This window comes from Chelonoidis abingdonii, chromosome 10 (genome assembly GCF_003597395.2).
Source record: "Chelonoidis abingdonii isolate Lonesome George chromosome 10, CheloAbing_2.0, whole genome shotgun sequence".
NCBI lineage: Eukaryota > Metazoa > Chordata > Testudines > Testudinidae > Chelonoidis > Chelonoidis abingdonii.
Window position 1 is genome coordinate 14,477,576 of NC_133778.1, and position 18,668 is coordinate 14,496,243.

Genomic DNA, 18,668 nt, shown 5'->3' on the forward strand with positions numbered 1-18,668 from the left:
TTCCAGGCAGACAGGTGGCAAGAGCTGGACTCAGGAAGCTATTTGTAGCATGTAACAATTCTATTGAATTTACATCTTATGAACTATATCACATATTCTTATTGACTGCAGAGGACAATCTTGATATAAGCTGTCTCCGTAGACCAAGGGTTCTCAAACTGGGGGTCAGGAATCTTCAAGGGGTCACGAGGTTATTACATGGGGCGTCGCGAGCTGTCAGCCTCCACCCTGAACCCTGCTTTGCCTCCAGTATTTATAAAGATATTAAATATATAAAAAAGTGTTTTTTATTTATAAGGGAGGGTTGCACTCAGAGGCTTGCTATGTGAAAGGGGTCACCAGTACATAAGTTTGAGAACCACTGCCATAGACACACAGACTGCTATAGCCTGATAGATTTTATGTAGAACTCTTGTAACAAGAAGTGCACTAGTGAATGTGGCCCTCAGCAGGGCTTGAATCTAAGATTAAAAGTATGAGCCTCTGCTGCAGGGATTGGCAACGTTTGGCACGCGTCCCACCAGGGTAAGCACCCTGGCAGGCCAGGCTGGTTTGTTTACCTGGTGATTAGCAGGTTTGGCCGATCGCAGCTCCCACTGGCTTCAGTTCGCCGTCCCAGGCCAATGGGGGCTGCAGGAAGCGGCGCAGGATGAAGGATGTGCTGGCCATGGCTTCCAGCAGCCCCCATTGGCCTGGAGTGGAAAACTGCGGCCAGTGGGAGCCGCAATCGGCCAAACCTGCAGATGCTGCAGGTAAACAAACCGGCCCGGCCGGCCCGGCCCGCCAGGGGGCTTACCCTGGTGGGCCACGTACCAAACGTTGCCGATCCCTGCCCTACTGTTTAAGCTAAAAGAGTAATCCCCTGAGCTCCGAGCAGGCCAGATGTTCAGTGAGTGTTCAGGTGGGTGTATAACAGGGGTTTGACACACAGGAGTGCAGTGAGAAACTGCATGTTGTTTACTTGGCTCCACCAGACACATAATCTGGGTCAGGCTTGACAAAGATTGAGTATCCATCGATTACAGTGGCTACTGTCACAGGGGGCTAAGGGCTCAAGAAAGTACAACCCTTTGTGAGATGCACCTTCAATCTCCTCCTCTTTCATCTGCCATCCCCTGGCTTTCAAACAAGGACTAGGGTCAAACACCCTCAGCAACCCACTTCAGAACATCATATGCGAAGGCCTGTGAACCCCATAAAAAGTCATCTCCACAGCTACCACAACCGTCAGCAGCCTCTCTTCCTGTGACAACATTGGAAAGTTGGCCTAATTCTCTGCTCCAAACCTGGTTCTCCTGGCACAGGGTGAATGATGAGAGAGAGTCGGGGAGGGAGAGAAGGGGGCAGCTGGGAGTGCTGCAGCAGCAGAACGGGGGAGGCAGCTGGGAGCCTGCAGCAGCAGATCAGAGAACTGAGGTCCAGGAAGGAAGGCAGATGTGAGGTTTATAACAGGCTGAAAAGGCCAGCCACCTACAGCAAATATGAGACATCTTCACCTTCAAAATAGTGATCTATTTCCTTAAACTGCTGCTGGCTCTGCCACTGACCTGCTGGGTGATCTTGGATGTAACACTTCACCCATCTGTGCCTCAGTTTCCCCCCGCACTCATGTCTGTTTAGACTGTCAGCTCTTAAGGGCAGATCTTTCTTCTAGTATATGTATGTACAGGGTGCCTGATCTCAGTTGGGACTACTGCAATACAAATCATGACAATAATTTACAGCAAATACCATTAAAACACCCCAGAGCAGGATTCTGCTAGGAAAGGGACAAGTGCAATAGTCTTATAAGCAATATTAAAAATTCTGCTGTGGATGAGTGTAAGACGAGGCTGGCTGTTTACTTAATTGTCTAAAGATAATCAACATATTATTTAGCTCTCTATTATCTGATATGAATTATTCTTAACCCATCTTACCCCTTAAAAAAAAACCCTTTGGAAACTGGCAGAACACAATGTGCTGGGGAGAGCAGAGCAGGGCCAGCAGCTAGGTTCAGCTTCTTTCATGAGCTCAGCACTGGGAACACTGCCCAAAAGTTTGGATTGGCCTAAAAAAAGCCCTGCAAAAGTAGACTTCACTCCCTGTCTCTTTAAGAAGCCGGAGGGGTGTGTGTGTGTGTGTGTGTGTGTGTGGGGCTGGGTCTCCAGGCTCTCTAGAGCTCTCATTGGCTTGTGGCAGCAGGAAGTGGGAGGTGGAAAAGTCAGATCTCTGCTTGTTGTTGTCTGAGCTGCAGGGTGAGGTGGGGGAAAACGTGACTTCACTTCAATGATTCCCTCTGTTTTCCGGGTGGGGTTGTGTTGTACAGCAAGGGGGCGGGGGGACGTTTGTAGGCTTTTGTGCTGCTGCTTTAGATCCCTGAGATCTTCTCTTGTGTGTTAGATTTGGGTGCAGCTGCAGAATCTGGCCTGCTTGTTCTGCAGCTCATAGGAAGCTGGGGTCTGGGGCAGGTAGCTGTCATAGCAGCAAGCACTAGCCTCAGCTGCTCAAATAATTGGATCCCAGCTTTTTCTCTTCACTCTCTTGCAGGTTTGCTGTTGCCATTATGGCCCAAAGAGCCTTTCCGAATCCCTACGCAGACTATGACAAATCCCTTGCCACAGGATACTTTGACTCTTCAGGGCGGGTGAGTTGGGGCTCTAAAGTGACTTAATTTTACAGCGCTGGAATGTTTCTTTCTTAACAGGTGTCACAGGCTGGCGTGAGCTTAATTTTTCGTTCCCCTGTTTCTGTGGCATGGGAGCAGTCCCCGGTCGATCCGGAGAAAGGCAGAGATTGCATGCCTAACGTGCCTCAAGACAGGGCTTGTGCGTTCGATGTTAATAGCGTCTTGGACATTTCTTTTTGAAATGTTTCTGTGAGCTTCCTTGAGCTTTCTCGTGGGCTTACCTGAGCCAGGTCAGCATTCAGGTATCTGCCATTGTCCTCTGGGACAGTTTCCCCATTTATAGCCACCTCATCCAGTTACTGAAAACAACTATAGTATCTAGTTTAATCTGATAAAATCATGAGACGAGTTAAACTTTTGTAAGGGGGGGAGGCAAAGACTAATGGGAAAATCCTAATTTAGGTTAGAGGTTTGGTTGCAGGAGAAAAAGGTCAGTCCATGCACCTAGGCAGTGGTGCTGCATGATCAAAATCACTGGCTCTTGTGAGAGGGTTCAAAGGGGTGTGGTAACAGTTTATATATATATGAGGAGAGAACCAATTCCGAAGCAGCTATCTGTGACGTTGCAAACAGGATTCTGACTTCACTTGTGTAATAAACATCCTGAGACTATAAGCAAATAAACAAAGCTTTTGCTTTCCCGCTCCCACTTGCTGTAGGTGTATTGGATACTGACAAGACAAGAAGCCACTCCATACAGACACAGATCAGAAATACTGACCCTTTCCCCCGGGGACTTTCTAAGGCCCCAGTAATTCTGGATAAAAAACAGAGAGAGATTGTATAGTCTATCTGTCTGTCTCCCAGTTGATTCCCATATATCTGTTGATACGGATCTTTTGTTAGGAGCAGTGTTGCATTTTATTGTAATAGCTGGAAAGGTAAGATGAAAGGATCTTGCAGCCATTCGGGGGCAGGTGTGGTCTGAGAACATGTCTGGGAGCCAGGAACTCCTGTATTCTAGTCACTGACTCTCAGTGGCCTTGGGCAAGTCACTTAATCTCTCTGCTTCAGTTTCTTAATCAGTAAATTAAAACTTCCTGCACAGAGGTGCTGTGAAGCGTAATTAATGTCTGTAATACTCCTTGAAGATGAAATGTGCTGTGTAAGTGCTAAGTATTGTGAAGATGATGAAACATTCAAACATCACAGGGGTGTTTGCCTTGGCAGCCTCACATCGACCCTGTTCAGACTGGCTCTGTATTTTTTGAGCAATGCATCTCAGAGCCAGGAGAAGATGCCCTGACATGTAGTTATTACAGAGGGGCCTTGATGCTTTCTGCTTTGCTTTGGCAGAGGAGACTTGCAGTCTCCCATTTCTGAGGCTGCAGCGTATGCACAACCACAGAAGTCTTCCCAGTTGAAGCTGCAACATATCTGCTATCTCATCACTGCTAGGAAGCACCTTAAAAACTTTAACTGTATATCTCTGGATTTGGAAGTTCTTAAAGATCTTTGGGCATCTGTTGTTTATCTCAATTTGGTGGTGTTGCTACCTGAAGTTTTTATTCTGCAATGTTTCACTGAGATTTGCTTCCAGAGTCTGACTCCAACGAATCAGTTCTGAGTCACTGCACTTTTATCCTCTCAGCAATTTTAGAAGCATATTATTTATATATATATGAAAAGTCTTTAGTCACACATTTAACAGAGCAGATCTCTTGTATCTAACCCAGATTCCCTAGACTAAAAACAATAATCACAATTTATTGCACAAGACGCTTTTTGTGACAGGTTCTGGAAAACAGACTCAAACAATTAGAACCCGTTCAAAATCTTCAAGCTCGGGGGATTGGACCCAAGAGATGTGCCTTCTTTAATGTATTAACCCAAAGACTACAGCATGAATTAGAGTCTCTGAGTTACTTAAGTGGCAGGCTACCAAAGGAAACGAAGGGATCGTGACAAGGTTAGATTTTTAAACTGATGAGCTGGGATCTCCCTAAACTGCAGCTGTCTCTTCTAGCCTACACAACTTAGTACAGTGTGAATGCTTTTGTGGCGCACTGTTTAATAATACTCATTCACATCATACCATCACTTTTACTACATACGTTCCAAACAGAAAAATATTCTTTCCATCAAAACATTGGTTCCCCCCCACCCTGCCCCACAAAGGTGTATAGGAAGCAGAGTGTATGTGTGTTTGCATACACAGCCAAGCCTTGGCGTAAACCACTCTGATGCATCTGAGCTCTCAACTACATTCCAACCTTGTTAAAACAAAATCCTTTGTTGTTGCTTAAGGCTCTTTCTACATTGGCGGGTGCTGCTGGAATTATCACAAAAGCATGTACCCACACAGTATGGTAGATACTTTAGCATAAGGTGATGCCATCTTGTGAGGTACAGTATCATATCATAGTCCTTAGACTGGCTTATGCTATAGACCTGTTCAGTCAGTTGTGGCGATCCAGAGGTGGTGATCCCAACGGTGCTATGAATGGGCTGCAGTTATAGTAGTAAGTATGGAACCAAGCTCTACAAATTAATTTCATTTTTTCCAGCCTATTGCTTGGTTTCATTATTTTTTTTTCCCTGAACAAAGCAATTAAAATATGCCTGTGGGGGAATGAACAAAACGTTACAGTTCATGTTCCAAAATCCAGCAGCTTGGAAAACCACAGCAAATATCCTTTGTTGAATGCTAGGTTTTTAAAATATAAAAAAGTCAATATGTAGCATGTTTAGCCGTGTGGGAAACTGGGTGTGGAAGGTTGAAAAGGGAAGGATTTCCATTTCGTGGATTGCTTCCTACAACCTATTTTATTAGTAACAGCTAAATCAAGCCTAGCTTAGCCTACGCAAATTAGGGCCTGAATTCTTAAGATCTTATCTTGCCCTGGTGGACAGCAGGAGTAACTCCATTGACATTAGTGGAATTTTTATGCTGGTGTGAATGAGGAGAATCAAGCCCATGCAATTTGTTGTTATTAAAGTGCCCAGCACTGAGATCTCAATCTATCACCTCACAAATACAGGGATTAAATCACAGCACCCCAGTCACTCCTGCAGTACCACATTTTAAGGACTAGGGTGACGAAATGTCCCGATTTTATAGGGACAGTCTCGATTTTTGGGTCTTTTTCTTATATAGGTCTCTCTCTCACACACACACTCACTCTCTCTCTCCATCCATCCATCCATCCTGATTTTTCACATTTGCTGTCTGGTCTCCCTATTAAGGACAGGGAATCTAGCTAGCAAACCGAGGGCAGTTAGTGAAAAGTCAGCATCTTGCACACATTCTGGATGGGAGCAGGCAGGAGCTGAGTGGGATTTCTTTTTGGAGCAGTGGCTACCCTGCTCTCAACTTCCTCAAGCCTCATCTGTGGGCCAGGGCCAGGTGGTGTGTGAGAGCTGTGGGGAAAATGCTGCCCCTGAGGTAACAGGCTGAGATTCCAGTCCATTTTACTACTGCCAGCCAAATACAAAACTGAGTATTTCTAGCTACACTCGCTGACTGAGAATCCCAGTTCCCCAGGGTAATCCCTGCTCTCTGCCATGCATGCTCGCAGCAATTTGATGAGCCCTCACCCAATCTGTTTGCTGATATTTACTTATGTATGGTATTTCTTTTCTATCCACAGCTGACTCCCGAGTTCACTCAGCGCCTGAACAATAAGATCAGGGAGCTGCTTCAGCAGATGGAGAAAGGCTTGAAATCTGCCGACCCCAGGGACTACACTGCCTACACTGGCTGGGCAGGTAGGGCAATGCCGTAGCAAGGACATTTGAACTAGCCAGCTCTGTGGGGCAGAGCAAGTCTGCTTATTAGCTGCCTTTCCAGGTTAGGCTCACCCAGCCTCTGCTTCCTCTAGTAAAGAAAAATAGAGCTGCTTTATTGACCATGATGCATGATCTCAGTCAGAAACGATCAGTGTAGACTCATGCTATGAAGCAGCCCTGGCACTTCTTGTGATTAACAAAGACATCCTACATTTGAAGCTGGGGTCCACCTGTCCTCCCCGTTTCTGGCTGCTGGGGTTGGAGGGTGGAAACAAGGTATCCTTGGCATTCCACTGCAATATAGGGCATGCTCTGGATATGTTTTGCTAAGGTGCTCTTACAAATAAAGCTTGGCGGGTTAGATGCCTTGCGGAGCTGATGAGTGTCAGAGCTTTTACCTTTAAGGGGCTGGCTCAGATCCAACCCAGTCAGTTGTGACGTTGTTGACTCCCTACCCGCTGTTAGGTGAATGTGAAGCAAGCGGGTGGGTGTCAGTCCAGCTCCTGGTGGGCATGGATGCACATATCAGAATCTGCACTCAGCACTGTGTAGGCAGGCTCAGCAGAGAGGCTCTAGACCTCCGGAGACCAAACTCCTCTCAGCCTTAATGGTGACCCCTCCAGTTTGGGTGGAACCATCTGGGTTGGCCAGCATGTGGGAGCTTCCATTGCCACCGTCGACAGCTACCTCTGCCTACTGTAGATAATGGGTAATTGTCTTGGTTACGGAAGGTGCCTAAGCACTGAAATCAGGGAATATTTAAATATAAATATGTTCCAGTAAATATTTCAGGGTTGTTTATTTTTTACCATTATGATGTGAGGTAGCATGATCACCAGGCTGTTCCTGCTCTTGTTCTGGGTTACCTATTAATGCCAATCGACTGAACCAAAACTGGTTCTGGCCCAGTGTTTTTGAGAGGAGAAGGGAGAAGAAATGCAACACAGCATATAAGTCAGGGGAAACCCTGTGCTTGAACTATTTTTCTTTTCAAAGCTACCAGAAATAGCTCTACCTCTAAGTCTGATCTGGAATGTAGCCAGACTTGCCATGACAAGCACCAGGGGCTGCATCAGGTAACTGGGTCCTCAGTCCCTTGTCCATCCCAAGCTTCCTACACCAGGACCAGAACTGGCTTTGTCTTTGATCCCACTGGTCCGTAAGCTTGTCTGGGTTAACAATAAGAAGGCAGAGTCTAAGGTTACGTCAACACTTGGAGGGTGGGAGTCCCACCTCAAGTAGACCTACTTGTGCTAGCTCTCATAGAGTTTGCTACACGCTGTCGTGTGCCCGCGGAAGCTTGGGCAGCATGGGCCAGCTGCCCCGAGGACAAACCCGCCCAGACCCTGTTGCACACATTCCGGTAAGCTAGCCCATCCTGCTGCTTGCCACTGCCTGTGCTTCTGCGGGCACACTACAATTTGTAATGTGCTAGCTGGATGGTGCTTTAGTATAGTCGCAGCCTGAGACCATTTCCTCCTGGTATTGCAGCCGCCTGTAGTGTTCAGGATGAAGCCCTGCTTGCTCCCTTGGGTAGATAGCATTAGAGAGAGAATGAGCCAAGGAAGAAGACTGCCACCATCATGCCTTTTCTGCCCATTTTCTCCTTTGTGTGAGTGTTTTTGCTTTCCCTGTATTCTCCCCTTCTCTGGCCCTAACCCCGACTCTCCGTTCCCTGCCAGGTGTGCCCTCCATTGCCACCACATGCTCTCCCCTCCTCAACTCTTTCTCTTACTTCTTCCTGGAGAAGCCCTGCAGAGCACCCCCATGATGGAGGATGTGACATCACACACACCTGACAGCAGTGACTTGGTTTTTGGTGACAATTCAGAGGATGCCAGTTTCTTTGCCATGCCCATACTTATACCCATATTGCCTTATCCTGAGATCTTCACGCTGGTCTTGGTATGGATAGGTCTGTGCCTAGGTGCTACAGAAGGTGGTAGTAAAGAGAACGCTTCGTGCTAAATCACTACTGGTTGAGTGCCCAAGCATGGTGTTAGAAGGCATAGTAATGCTGGAGGTGCCACGCTTTTGAATGGATTGGCAGACTGGGGCCCAGACAACTTATGACTATTACTGATTCCAAGGCACTTTTATAAAACAGTCAAATTCCAACTCAGGAGGCCTCACCCAAGTTCCTCCTGGAGTGTAATGCACCCTGTATCCCTAACTTCCTGCCCAGCGCTGATCTGTGATGTCGCTGTTCAACACCTTCGGCATTTCTACCTGGTGGTGGCTGATCTGATCCCCACAGGTGGCTGTATTTCCATCTGCTTGCACGTGCTTGGTACCCCTGTGTGCAAGAAATCTATTGTTACTGTGACAGTCCCATAAGTGAATGGCGGCCTGTGGAGTGGGCATAGGCATGTTATTTGAAGTTACATTGGATTCTGCCTGTTACCGGTACAATTCAGTATGTAGGGCTGGAGGATAAATAGCTCACATTAGTAAGACTCTTATTGGGAGGAAGAGCTCAACTCCCGGAGAGGTGGGAGGGAGGGAAAGGGTATACCTCCATAGGGTAGCCTTAAGGAGCATCCTACAAGCCTTGGTTAGGAAGGAAAATGATTCGAGGGATGAAATGATGAGTAATGCTATGGCTAGGACTTCTGCACATATTTATTCGGAAGGGAGTTACACAAAAGGGATTCTCCCTTCTCCCCTTTCCATTCCTTACGTGCTTGTCATTTAGAAGAAGACTATGAAGGATTTCCTGTGAGTCACAGCCAGAGAAATGGAACACGCTGATATTATTCTGTATCCATTTTCCCCCGCTAATCGTAGCTAGATTAATTTATTCAACGTTGTTTCTGGATGGAAAATTAATTGGGCCATGACAGCAGCTTTTCCTCTTAATTGCTTATGTAGAAAATGCTTGTTGAGTATCTTCTCATGTAAATCATCACCCAGGCGTCTGAAATCAGTCGGCACTCTGTGACTGCTAATAAGAGATAGTGGAAATGAATAGCTGTGGCTTTCAGTGAACGATCTTCCTCTGTATGATGTAGCACACCTGAGTGTACTCCATTATGCCTAGGCATACACGGCACATGCTGGAATTAGATGTGTTCTGTCTATTCCTTCCACTCTACACGTGCAAGAACCCCATCCCACTGGCCTGCGTTTGTGTCAGGGAAACCCTGTGTTTTAGTGCCAAGAAGCACTAGTGTAAAGGGGAGGGACTTCACCATTTTCACTGCCTCTAAATAACAGAAACATACAGTTTGCTTAAGCTGCTGTACTGAGACAATCCAAAGTAATGAACAAACAGCCTTGGGGCACAAATTTTAACGTGTGATGCAGTAGCACCTATAGTCTCCAAGAGAGATCAGGGCACTGTACAGACACACGAGCCTAGTCTATACCCAAAGTTGCAGCAGTTAAGATTTGGGTTTTTTTTTTAACCAGTTTAGCTAAATTGATGCAAAACTCTGTGTGGACACTTAAATTTAAAACCTGGCTGATATCTGTATAGCCTGCATGTAAGTTACTGATCTAAGTTAAGCTGCGCTAAGCCCCTTTTGAACTGATACACTGGTCCTTAGCTGAATTGTTTTTAAGCCACTGCAATTTGTGTATTGACACGGTTCTGAAGATTGTACAATCTAAAGAGGCAAGACAAAGGATGGGAAGAGAAATGACTTGGCTGAGGTCACCCAGCTGGCCAGTGGTAGAGCTGGGACTAGCACCCAGGACACCCACGTCCATATCCAGCCCCCTGGCCACTGGACCGTGCTGTATCTCTAAATCTATGAGCCTGATCCATAAGCTGAAATGGATCGAGGAAAAGCTGGCCCTCCTATGCATTTGCAGATCCTCTAACCACCTGTTCTCCAGGTTGTAGGGCATCTCATCTATTTATACACATGGTGCTACATTAAAGAGGCAGCAGGGTCTGCCTGAACTACAAGGAGACGGGGCGAAGATTCACGTGCCTGAAATGTGTGTTTGTTTCAAGATTGTTAGGCAACATGTTAAAAAATGAGGGCAAGTAACTGTAGCCCCAGGATGCTAGTAATTTACATATTGACCTTTCCAAGCCATTATTATGGTTTCAAGCAGTTGTTTACTCTGCTGCTCTGAAAATATATGCACTCCTTTGAGCTGCTAGTTTATCATGTGGTTCACAGCTGCCTCTGGGACCCTGAGCTCTTTTGAAAGAAAGAACCCCACAAAGCTCATGTGTATCTCCTATGTTTTGCTGGTGGGGAGGACGGATGGAAGGAAGATGCATTGTGCGCTACCAAGAAATGGCTCTCCCTCCCCAGAGTCAGGATTTTGCCAGACATTCCCCAAAGCCATATCCATAGTTACCAGTGTCTGAGACAGAGAACTTAAAGACGAGAGCTGCACAGGACAGCAGAGAGTGCATATGTCCCAGAGGAATGCTGACTATCAGCCTGTTCCCAGTAGGCTTTGAAGGAACGCAAGGTCATGAGCTAGGCCCTAATAGGGTGAAAGATAATCACTCTTTCTGATTTGTATGGTAAACTATTTTTGCTTAAGTTACTGTGCAACAAGGGAGGGCCACACATTTCTGAAGAGACCACCTTTCGCTAGGGATAGATGGACAGGTGTAGTGTTTCAAATACAGTCCATTATCCAGACGCCTACAGCCTAATTCATCGGTGGCCAGCACCTTTTGCAAAGTGGATGCAAATGCTGTCTGTCTGACTGAGTGGCGTCTTACACTGACTCTGCAAATGTAAGTGACTTAGATAAAATCCCAGGAGCTATAGTAGCTTCTCTGCCATCACTAGAATTCTCTGGAGTGGGAAATCTGGTACGTGCTCCCATGCCCCAGATCACAGGGATCTGAAATCCAGAAGTGCTAGCAGGATGAGTGCCATCTTGGCCAACACTGGTCATCAAACCAGGAACCTCCGAGCTAGAAGTGTCTAGAAAGCCAGTCTCTCTAGATGGGGGCTGTAACAGACTCACATCCTCTGCGGGTCAGGCACAAGGGGGGCACAGGCTGACTGGTGAGCTACATCTGGACCCAAAAGAGAGGCTACCAGAGCTATGGAGGGCAGGTTGAGGAGCAACAACGGGCACCTGCGTGGGGAGGCTGGAAGGTGAGTTACTAGGGGAGTGTTTTGAGGGACAGTATAACAACTCAATGCATAAGATACATTTCTCCTTGGAAAAAGGGATCTCCAGATCCCAGAAAAGCAGATAAGACACCAACATGAAATGCACAAGTATTCCCCAGGTCAGGGGTTGTTCCCCAGACCCACAGCTACAAGTCTCAGCAAAGAGCCTTCCCCACAGCCTCTCTCCTTCCTATTTCTGGAGTAACTGCTTTCTGTGGCCTTCCTTCTGCTCACCTGTCTAGACTGGCAGGTCCTTGTTTGCTAGTAGCAGGACAGGGTTTCTACACCCTGTCCCAAGTAGAGTGCAGGGGTTGGAAGGAAGGGTAAACCTGGGGTATACGGGGGGAGTCTGGATTCTGATACCTACTGACCTGGTATCTCTGAGGGTTTCCCATCACCAGTGTGTACTCAGACAGCACTGTGCCATGGCCACTAAGGGTCTGGGACAGCATGAGCTTCAGTGAGTGTGAAGCTCCTTTGTTTGTAATTTAGGATCTCAGGCTCTTTGTGGTTTTGGAGGCAGTAAAGTCAATATAAGAAGCCCTATTTAAAATGGTCCCCAACATAGTTACTAGCATGTTAGTCTGAAAGCGGAGGCAGAATCTAAATGAGTAATGGCATTTTATGGAGGTCAGGATGAGTTATGCCGTCCTTTAGTCACATCACTTAAGAGGAAAACTGTTACTTGTTAAGAAAAATTTAAAACTCAGAAGTCTTAAGGGGGAGAAAAACATTGGCTCTTTAGACTGAGTGTTTAAAAGTTCAAGTACATATTAAAACCAACAACCACAGACTGTCCCCCAATGAATAAATGTATGGCTGAACTGTTCCATCACCCCTATACAATTCAGATGCCAGCTGAGCCCTCCAGGTCAATTATAACTGGGTTCTGAGGAAAGGGCTGGTAGCAGCAAGGACTGTAGAAATGGCACAGTCAGATATCTCTCTAGTCATCCATTGCTCCTGTTGTGCAGTATCTGAATCCCTCACATCATCCCTGCTGTCTTCACTTGCATATGGGGACCTGAGGCACACAGACAGACAAAGACCCAAATCTGCAAAGGTATTTTGGCTCCAATGTCTATTGATGTTGCTGGGAGTTAGCCTAAATGTCTTTGTGGATCTGGGGCTAAGTGACTTGCCCAAAGTCACACGGGGAGGTGTCCAGGGTCTTCCAAATCCCTAACCACTTTCACCTCTGGGAGAGCATCTTTCCTATGGCTGAATTACTCCATTCATCATTTTATCCATAAAGTAAAGCTATAGAGGAGAGATATGGATACATGTATTTGTATAAGCGCAGGTTTGTCCCATATTGATCGCTTCTCCAGATCCATTGGACTTGTGGATTTAATGGGGTTGTGGAAAGGGAGGATGATGCATTAGTGTTTGGGTTGCAAACAGAACAAAGGGGTGGTCTTAATGATGTGAACATGGCACCTTTGTACACCACCAATTATATCCTTTGTATTCATTCCTATCCACTGCCTTTAGCAACCTATATTAGCAATGATCATTTTTTTTTATTTCTGTTCCTGTTCTCTTGGATGAGTAAACCCAGCAAAGAGCACAAGCTTGATTCTGTTCCTTCTCATGTGGCAACAGATGTATAGTAAATTCCAGTCATTGACATCCCTGTAATCCCACTGACAGCAGTCGGATTGCACAGGTGTTCGTGAGGCCTCAGTTTGGCCTGCAGAACTCTTCTGACTGGTGACGTGGTGTGAATGGAAAGAATAGAGTTTACTTTTCAAGTCCGTGTTGCGTTGCAGGGCCAACAATAAGAAATTAACTGTTACACTTTAATACAAAGTACCATTTATAAATGGTTTTTAAAAAGGGTTAATAAATGATTAATAGACGTTATAAGCACATTAGACATGAGTAATATATATTAGAGGGCTATAAACACATCACTGGTTACAGATGATTATGCATTTTTGTATAAGCAACCAAGTGAGCTGTTGGACTTTGTCAATCTATGACAATTGAGTAATACTTAGAAAACAGCTAATCATTTATTAACCCTTTTACATACTATTTATAAATAGGACCTCATTATAAAGTGTGATCAAAAATCTTTTTGAAAACTGAGCACATACAGAGACCTGTAAGAAGCAAAAAAATGTGGATTTTTCCCCTGCTGTTTTACAGAGTCACTTTTCAGAAAAGGTCTATGCTCGCAGGGGTGATTCAAAGCCCATGGTAGTCAATAGAAGTTTTTCCACTGCCTCCAGTGGGCTTTGGATCACACCATAAATAAGTAATACTGAAAATGCTAAATACAGAAAATATTCTCCCTGAGGCTAGTCAACTGCAGTTTTGCCTTTACTGACTGTATCTTGGACATACACTGCTCAAAGGGTGCCTAGCTTTCTTCTGTCTTCATGGTGAAATTAAATGACATTTTTACTTGACGTGCTCCAAGCACCAAACATTAACTAGCCCTCATTCGGCCCCTCCCCAGGGCCCGGCCCCTCCAAGATACCTGTTTATGGAGAGAATCTTGTTTCTGGTAGAATTTTGTGAATTTTTTCACCCCTGAGATGCAGCAGGGCACCTGCCTGTACGAGCTGCAGCAAAGCTCAGACAGAAGAGGTAGCAGGCAGCCAGGCATGTGCATCAAAGAATGGGATGAGGGATGGGTCTGATAATCTTTGGAGGTGTTACTTTTGAAAGATTTATAAGAACAGAGCTGAAAACATCTCTTTAAAAAATTTAAAGATTTTGTTTTTAATTCTGTACACACCAGTGAAGGTGTGCTCCATGAGAAAGGTTCTTTGAAAAACTCAGTTACTTTAATAATAATACTTAGATAAGCACTAACACTCTCTTCATTCACAGATCTCAAGTTCCTCTACAGAGGAGGTGGTATCATCTATCCCCAGTTTACAGATGGGAAAACTGAGGCACAGAGAAATTAAGTGACTTGCCAAAGGTCACCCAGCAAACCAGTGGCAGAGCCAGGAATAGAACCCAGGTCCCTAGCGGCAGGATTGCACTATTTAAAATTCAAGTTGCTAGTGTCCCTTTAAGAGAAATCGGCTAGTTCCCCTCTTTCCCCCCCCAACTTTGCTCACATTTGGTGCATGTGAATTTGGTGCACTGAGAGGTGTTACAGAACATTACAAATGCATGTGATCTTGTGAGCCCAGTGCATTGTCTCCTATCCTCAGTTTAATTACAGAAACTTCATATTTTCTACTAGATACCACTATAGGTGGGTTTTCCCCCATTTATAGCTTCCTGCTTTGAAGACACTAGATGGTTTGCTTTTCAGGGTTGATGGAGGGAGTGCAAAGCCTTTTCTCCCTCCAGATCGCAGGTCTGAATGTGGTCCAACTTAGCAATAACCAAAAATCTCCTATCGTGTGGCAGTTTCATGACCTTTGTTACATGAGTTCACTGCAGTTCAGTTCCTAGTGGAGTGCACACTGAAAACCACCGTCTAATTGGTGTCCTTAGCAGCAGTCTGGATAAAGAGACTAAGATTTAATTGCTACTGAAAGCACGCTGTCGCCTTGCCTTAGATCCCTTCTGTTCAGGGTTGGCAAGGTTCAAGTTAGGGAAGTTTGCCTTGCTATCGCTTATGTTGTGCCTTAGCAGTGTATCACAATGGCCTGCAGTTTACAGGTTGCTGACAATCCAGCATCATTCACAAGCCCTGAACTCAGTATATACCTAAAGCAGCATCTCAACCTCTCCATTAACTAGTGTGTGTGTGGATGAAATCATCTTTTAGCTGCTTGGGAAGATCTAACTGTACGTGCCCTATACTGTGACAAGATTTTAAACAGACTAAAACATCTTACAACTCTGGTGCTACTGGGATTAACGGATTTAGCAGGTGCTAAAGTAAAGGTCATAAGCACTGGATCTCCCATATAGCTGTAAAAATGCACCACTGTTCCAACACAACCCCCCAGCACAAAACCCTATCAAAACAGAGCACTCCACTGCACGCACAGTTCTTCCGCAGGGGAAAGGATGAGAGCAAGAACCAACAACACGTGACAGATGTTAGCCATGTTGCTTAATGCACAACAGGAAGATGCTCAGGTTCGGACACCACCCTTATCACCATAATGTCTGTCTAGAATAGACCCTTCAGATCCTCTGCTCTGGCAGGCCATAGACGGCCAGCTGTATGGTAGTTCTGAGGGGCACAAATGGGAATCGGAGTGAGACAGCCACATATGTTTGAAGCAATTCAACAGTATCCAGGTTTCCAGGGTGCAAAGCTAGTGGAACTGATCTCCTCTGCTACCTAGCCCCCGTCCCTCATTATATAAAAACTGTTTTTATATGGTACTTTACACATTGCAAATATTATCTAGCTCATCTTCAACCTACCATGCACATTTGGGAGGTTAGGTACATACCTTTATTTTACAGATGGGGAAACTGAGGCAGGGAGGTGCAGTGACTTGCCCAAAGCCAGACTGAGTGTGTGGCAATGCTGGGATTATCATTTAGGACCTCCTGATTCCCAACCCCATACTCTGTCCTCCAACCATGCTGCCTCTAATATACATTGTCTAGATATTAATCATGGTCAACCTACATTTGATGCTCTTATTTTTTTAGTCTGTCATTGGTGTATCTATCGACCTAAACATGCTTGCTGCAAGTCACCGCTCCATGTTGGGTGTTGCTCTTCATAGCTGTAGACCAGATTTTAAAAGCTTTTGGGTGTAAAGAGAATCTTGCCCCATTTGGGAAGTGATGCCGACGTTACAGTTCTGCAAAGCCTCTCGAACCTGACCGCGTTTTGATGCTTTTGGAGCCTTTTAGAGCGGCCACATTGGGTCAGACCAAAGGTCCATCTAGCCCAGTATCCTGTCTTCTGGCCGTGGCCAAGGCCAAGTGCCCCAGAGGGAATGAACAGAACGGGTAATCGTCAAGTCATCCATCCCGTCGCCCATTCCCAGCTTCTGGCAAACAATTGTTCATTGTTCAGGATGGGGAGGGAGGGAGTTGCTAAAAGAGATTTTTGTGGGAAAAGGAAAGAAGAGACTGGAAGAAAAACTCACAAGGTAATTTTATTTTTCCAGGCTTCAATCCTGGCATTATTCTTACCATGGTAGTTACATAAACAAGTAAGCTTGTTCCAATAGCAGCTGCTTATGAAAAGCTAAACATTAAAGCAGGTAACTCCATAGTCTGAGCTGTTTAAATTGATATCAGGCCTATTAAGAACCTAAAAATGGTGATAGGTCATGGAAATACCCAGTAGGTGAGTATTCCCCTTTACAAAGAGCTTCATGCCCTCATCCTTACAAACTTGAATGATGGTACTGTACATCTGAGCTTCTCTCTGTGGACATACTAACACTGAACTGTGTAGAGAGCAGACAAGGTTATTAACTTTGGCAGGAAATGGAAATTTGCCCTTAATATACATGTGAAATTGAATTGTCTGTAGCATGAAGCTTTGGAGATTACCCATGCAAAATGAGAAAATGATCTAAATTTAAAATTGTCCCCAGTACAGTGGAAAGTAATTTTTCAGGCTGCTTTTTTTTTTTTTTTTTTTTAACTAGATCGAAATCTGCAGAGATTGGCTCTATTAATTTAGGCTTAAACACAGGACCTGTGTCTTCTTAGAAACAGTTAATGAGATGGAAAGCATACTGTAAGGGGTGAAATGAGATTTTTCTGGAAGGCCACTAGCTTCTCTGATACATATTCTTTGAGGATACCCCGAGCCCCCAGATCCTTTTGAGGGTGCCTTCTGACTAGCAGGTGTTCAGAAGGGAGGTTCTATCTACTGTGACAGACCTTTTGAATAATGACACACTGATGACTCTTCAAATTATGTATAACAGGCTTCAAGAGCGGGATGAGATAGGGACAGAGCAAGGCTCCAGGCAAAACCAGTGACCTAGCCTTTTAACAGCAGCATTGTTTATGTAGCTGGATGCCTGCTATGGAAGAGTCAGGGGCAAAAGAATGCATTTTCCTGGCTGTTGAATAGCTTTTTATGTTTCAGACAAGGGCTGCACTCAGAATTAGTGTGTGGTGTGTGTATGCAGGAATTATCTCTTTGTTTACAATATATTTCTTGAAAACAGCTGATTCTCTGTGCAGAGAGAAATAAAGGCCATTCTCAGTCTCTCTCCTTTTCTATGAAGGTCCAGTTTAATGTACAGCTTCTCTAATTTAGGGGTCACCAACAGATGTCAAGGGCTTGCAAGCACCCTGCCATTCCCATATTGCGCGATGGGAGGGAGGTCCCAGGCAGAGAAGAGGCTGATACCTCCTGCAATGGAAAAGGGGGTTGAGGTTGAGAACAGCTGCTGGTTGAGGTTGAGAATAGCTGCTGTATTGCAGATAGTTTCTTGTCTATCACTAATGCTTATGTATTTGTCATTGCTATTTGGCAGGAGGCTAAATAAATAAATAAATATGAATAAATAATTAATACCACCTTGTATGGTGCTTTTCAGCAGTAGATCTAAAAGAACTTTACAAAGTTACACTTTGTGCACTTCACAATTATTGCCATTTTACAGATGGGGAGACTGAGGCAGAGAGGTACAGCGACATGTCCAAAGTCACCCAGTGGCCAAGCAGGGAGATATTAATGTCCCAGTACAGATAAGCTGATCAAGAAATTTGTTTCATATGTTTTGGCTCCACCATAAACAGCTGGGATTTTATGTTTTAAAGTTGGAGTCACAAAACTATATAGTGTCAGGGGAGAGCAATAAAACAGCTGATCCATGCCTTGGGCTTAACCCATTTATTTTTTCACAGGCATTGCTGTGCTTTACTTGCACCTGTATGATGTGTATGGAGACCCTTCCTACGTCCAGGTAGCAGAGGCGTACGCAAAGAAGAGCTTGAATTGTCTGACAAAGCGCTCCATCACCTTCTTGTGTGGGGATGCTGGACCTTTGGCAGTGGCTGCCGTTGTATACCATAAATTACGAGATGAGACGCAATCAGAAGCCTGCATCACTCGGTAACGTTTCGGGGTTTGGTTTTGCCGCCTGTTCTTCACGTTGTTGCTTTTGGACGCACGAGCTGGTGTCCAAAACTACTTAGCTTTCCCCTTGCGGAACATCCCTCTCGACCTTGTTAAGTTCTGCTGTATGGCTCTGTTTAAAAGGAGAGCATTCACTAGCTGGACAAGAAGCATGCGACAGAATCTTCACATCCTAGGGAAATGG

The 18,668-nt window shown here is 45.2% G+C and overlaps 1 protein-coding gene across 2 annotated transcripts in view; it reads left to right on the top strand.

Annotated features, from left to right (window-relative positions):
• Window positions 1–2,168: 2,168 nt before the first annotated feature.
• Window positions 2,169–18,668, top strand: part of LANCL1 (LanC like glutathione S-transferase 1) — a 28,856-nt gene continuing 12,356 nt past the window's right edge. The window contains exons 1-4 of one of the 2 annotated variants that reach the window (XM_032765029.2): window positions 2,169–2,237; window positions 2,530–2,626; window positions 6,259–6,376; window positions 18,253–18,460. In XM_032765029.2, the coding sequence (XP_032620920.1) occupies window positions 2,546–2,626; window positions 6,259–6,376; window positions 18,253–18,460 (407 nt within the window). In that variant the 5' untranslated portion in view covers window positions 2,169–2,237; window positions 2,530–2,545. Of the gene's footprint in view, window positions 2,243–2,529; window positions 2,627–6,258; window positions 6,377–18,252; window positions 18,461–18,668 lie in introns of both variants that reach the window. The other variant, XM_032765031.2, reaches the window with a different exon arrangement.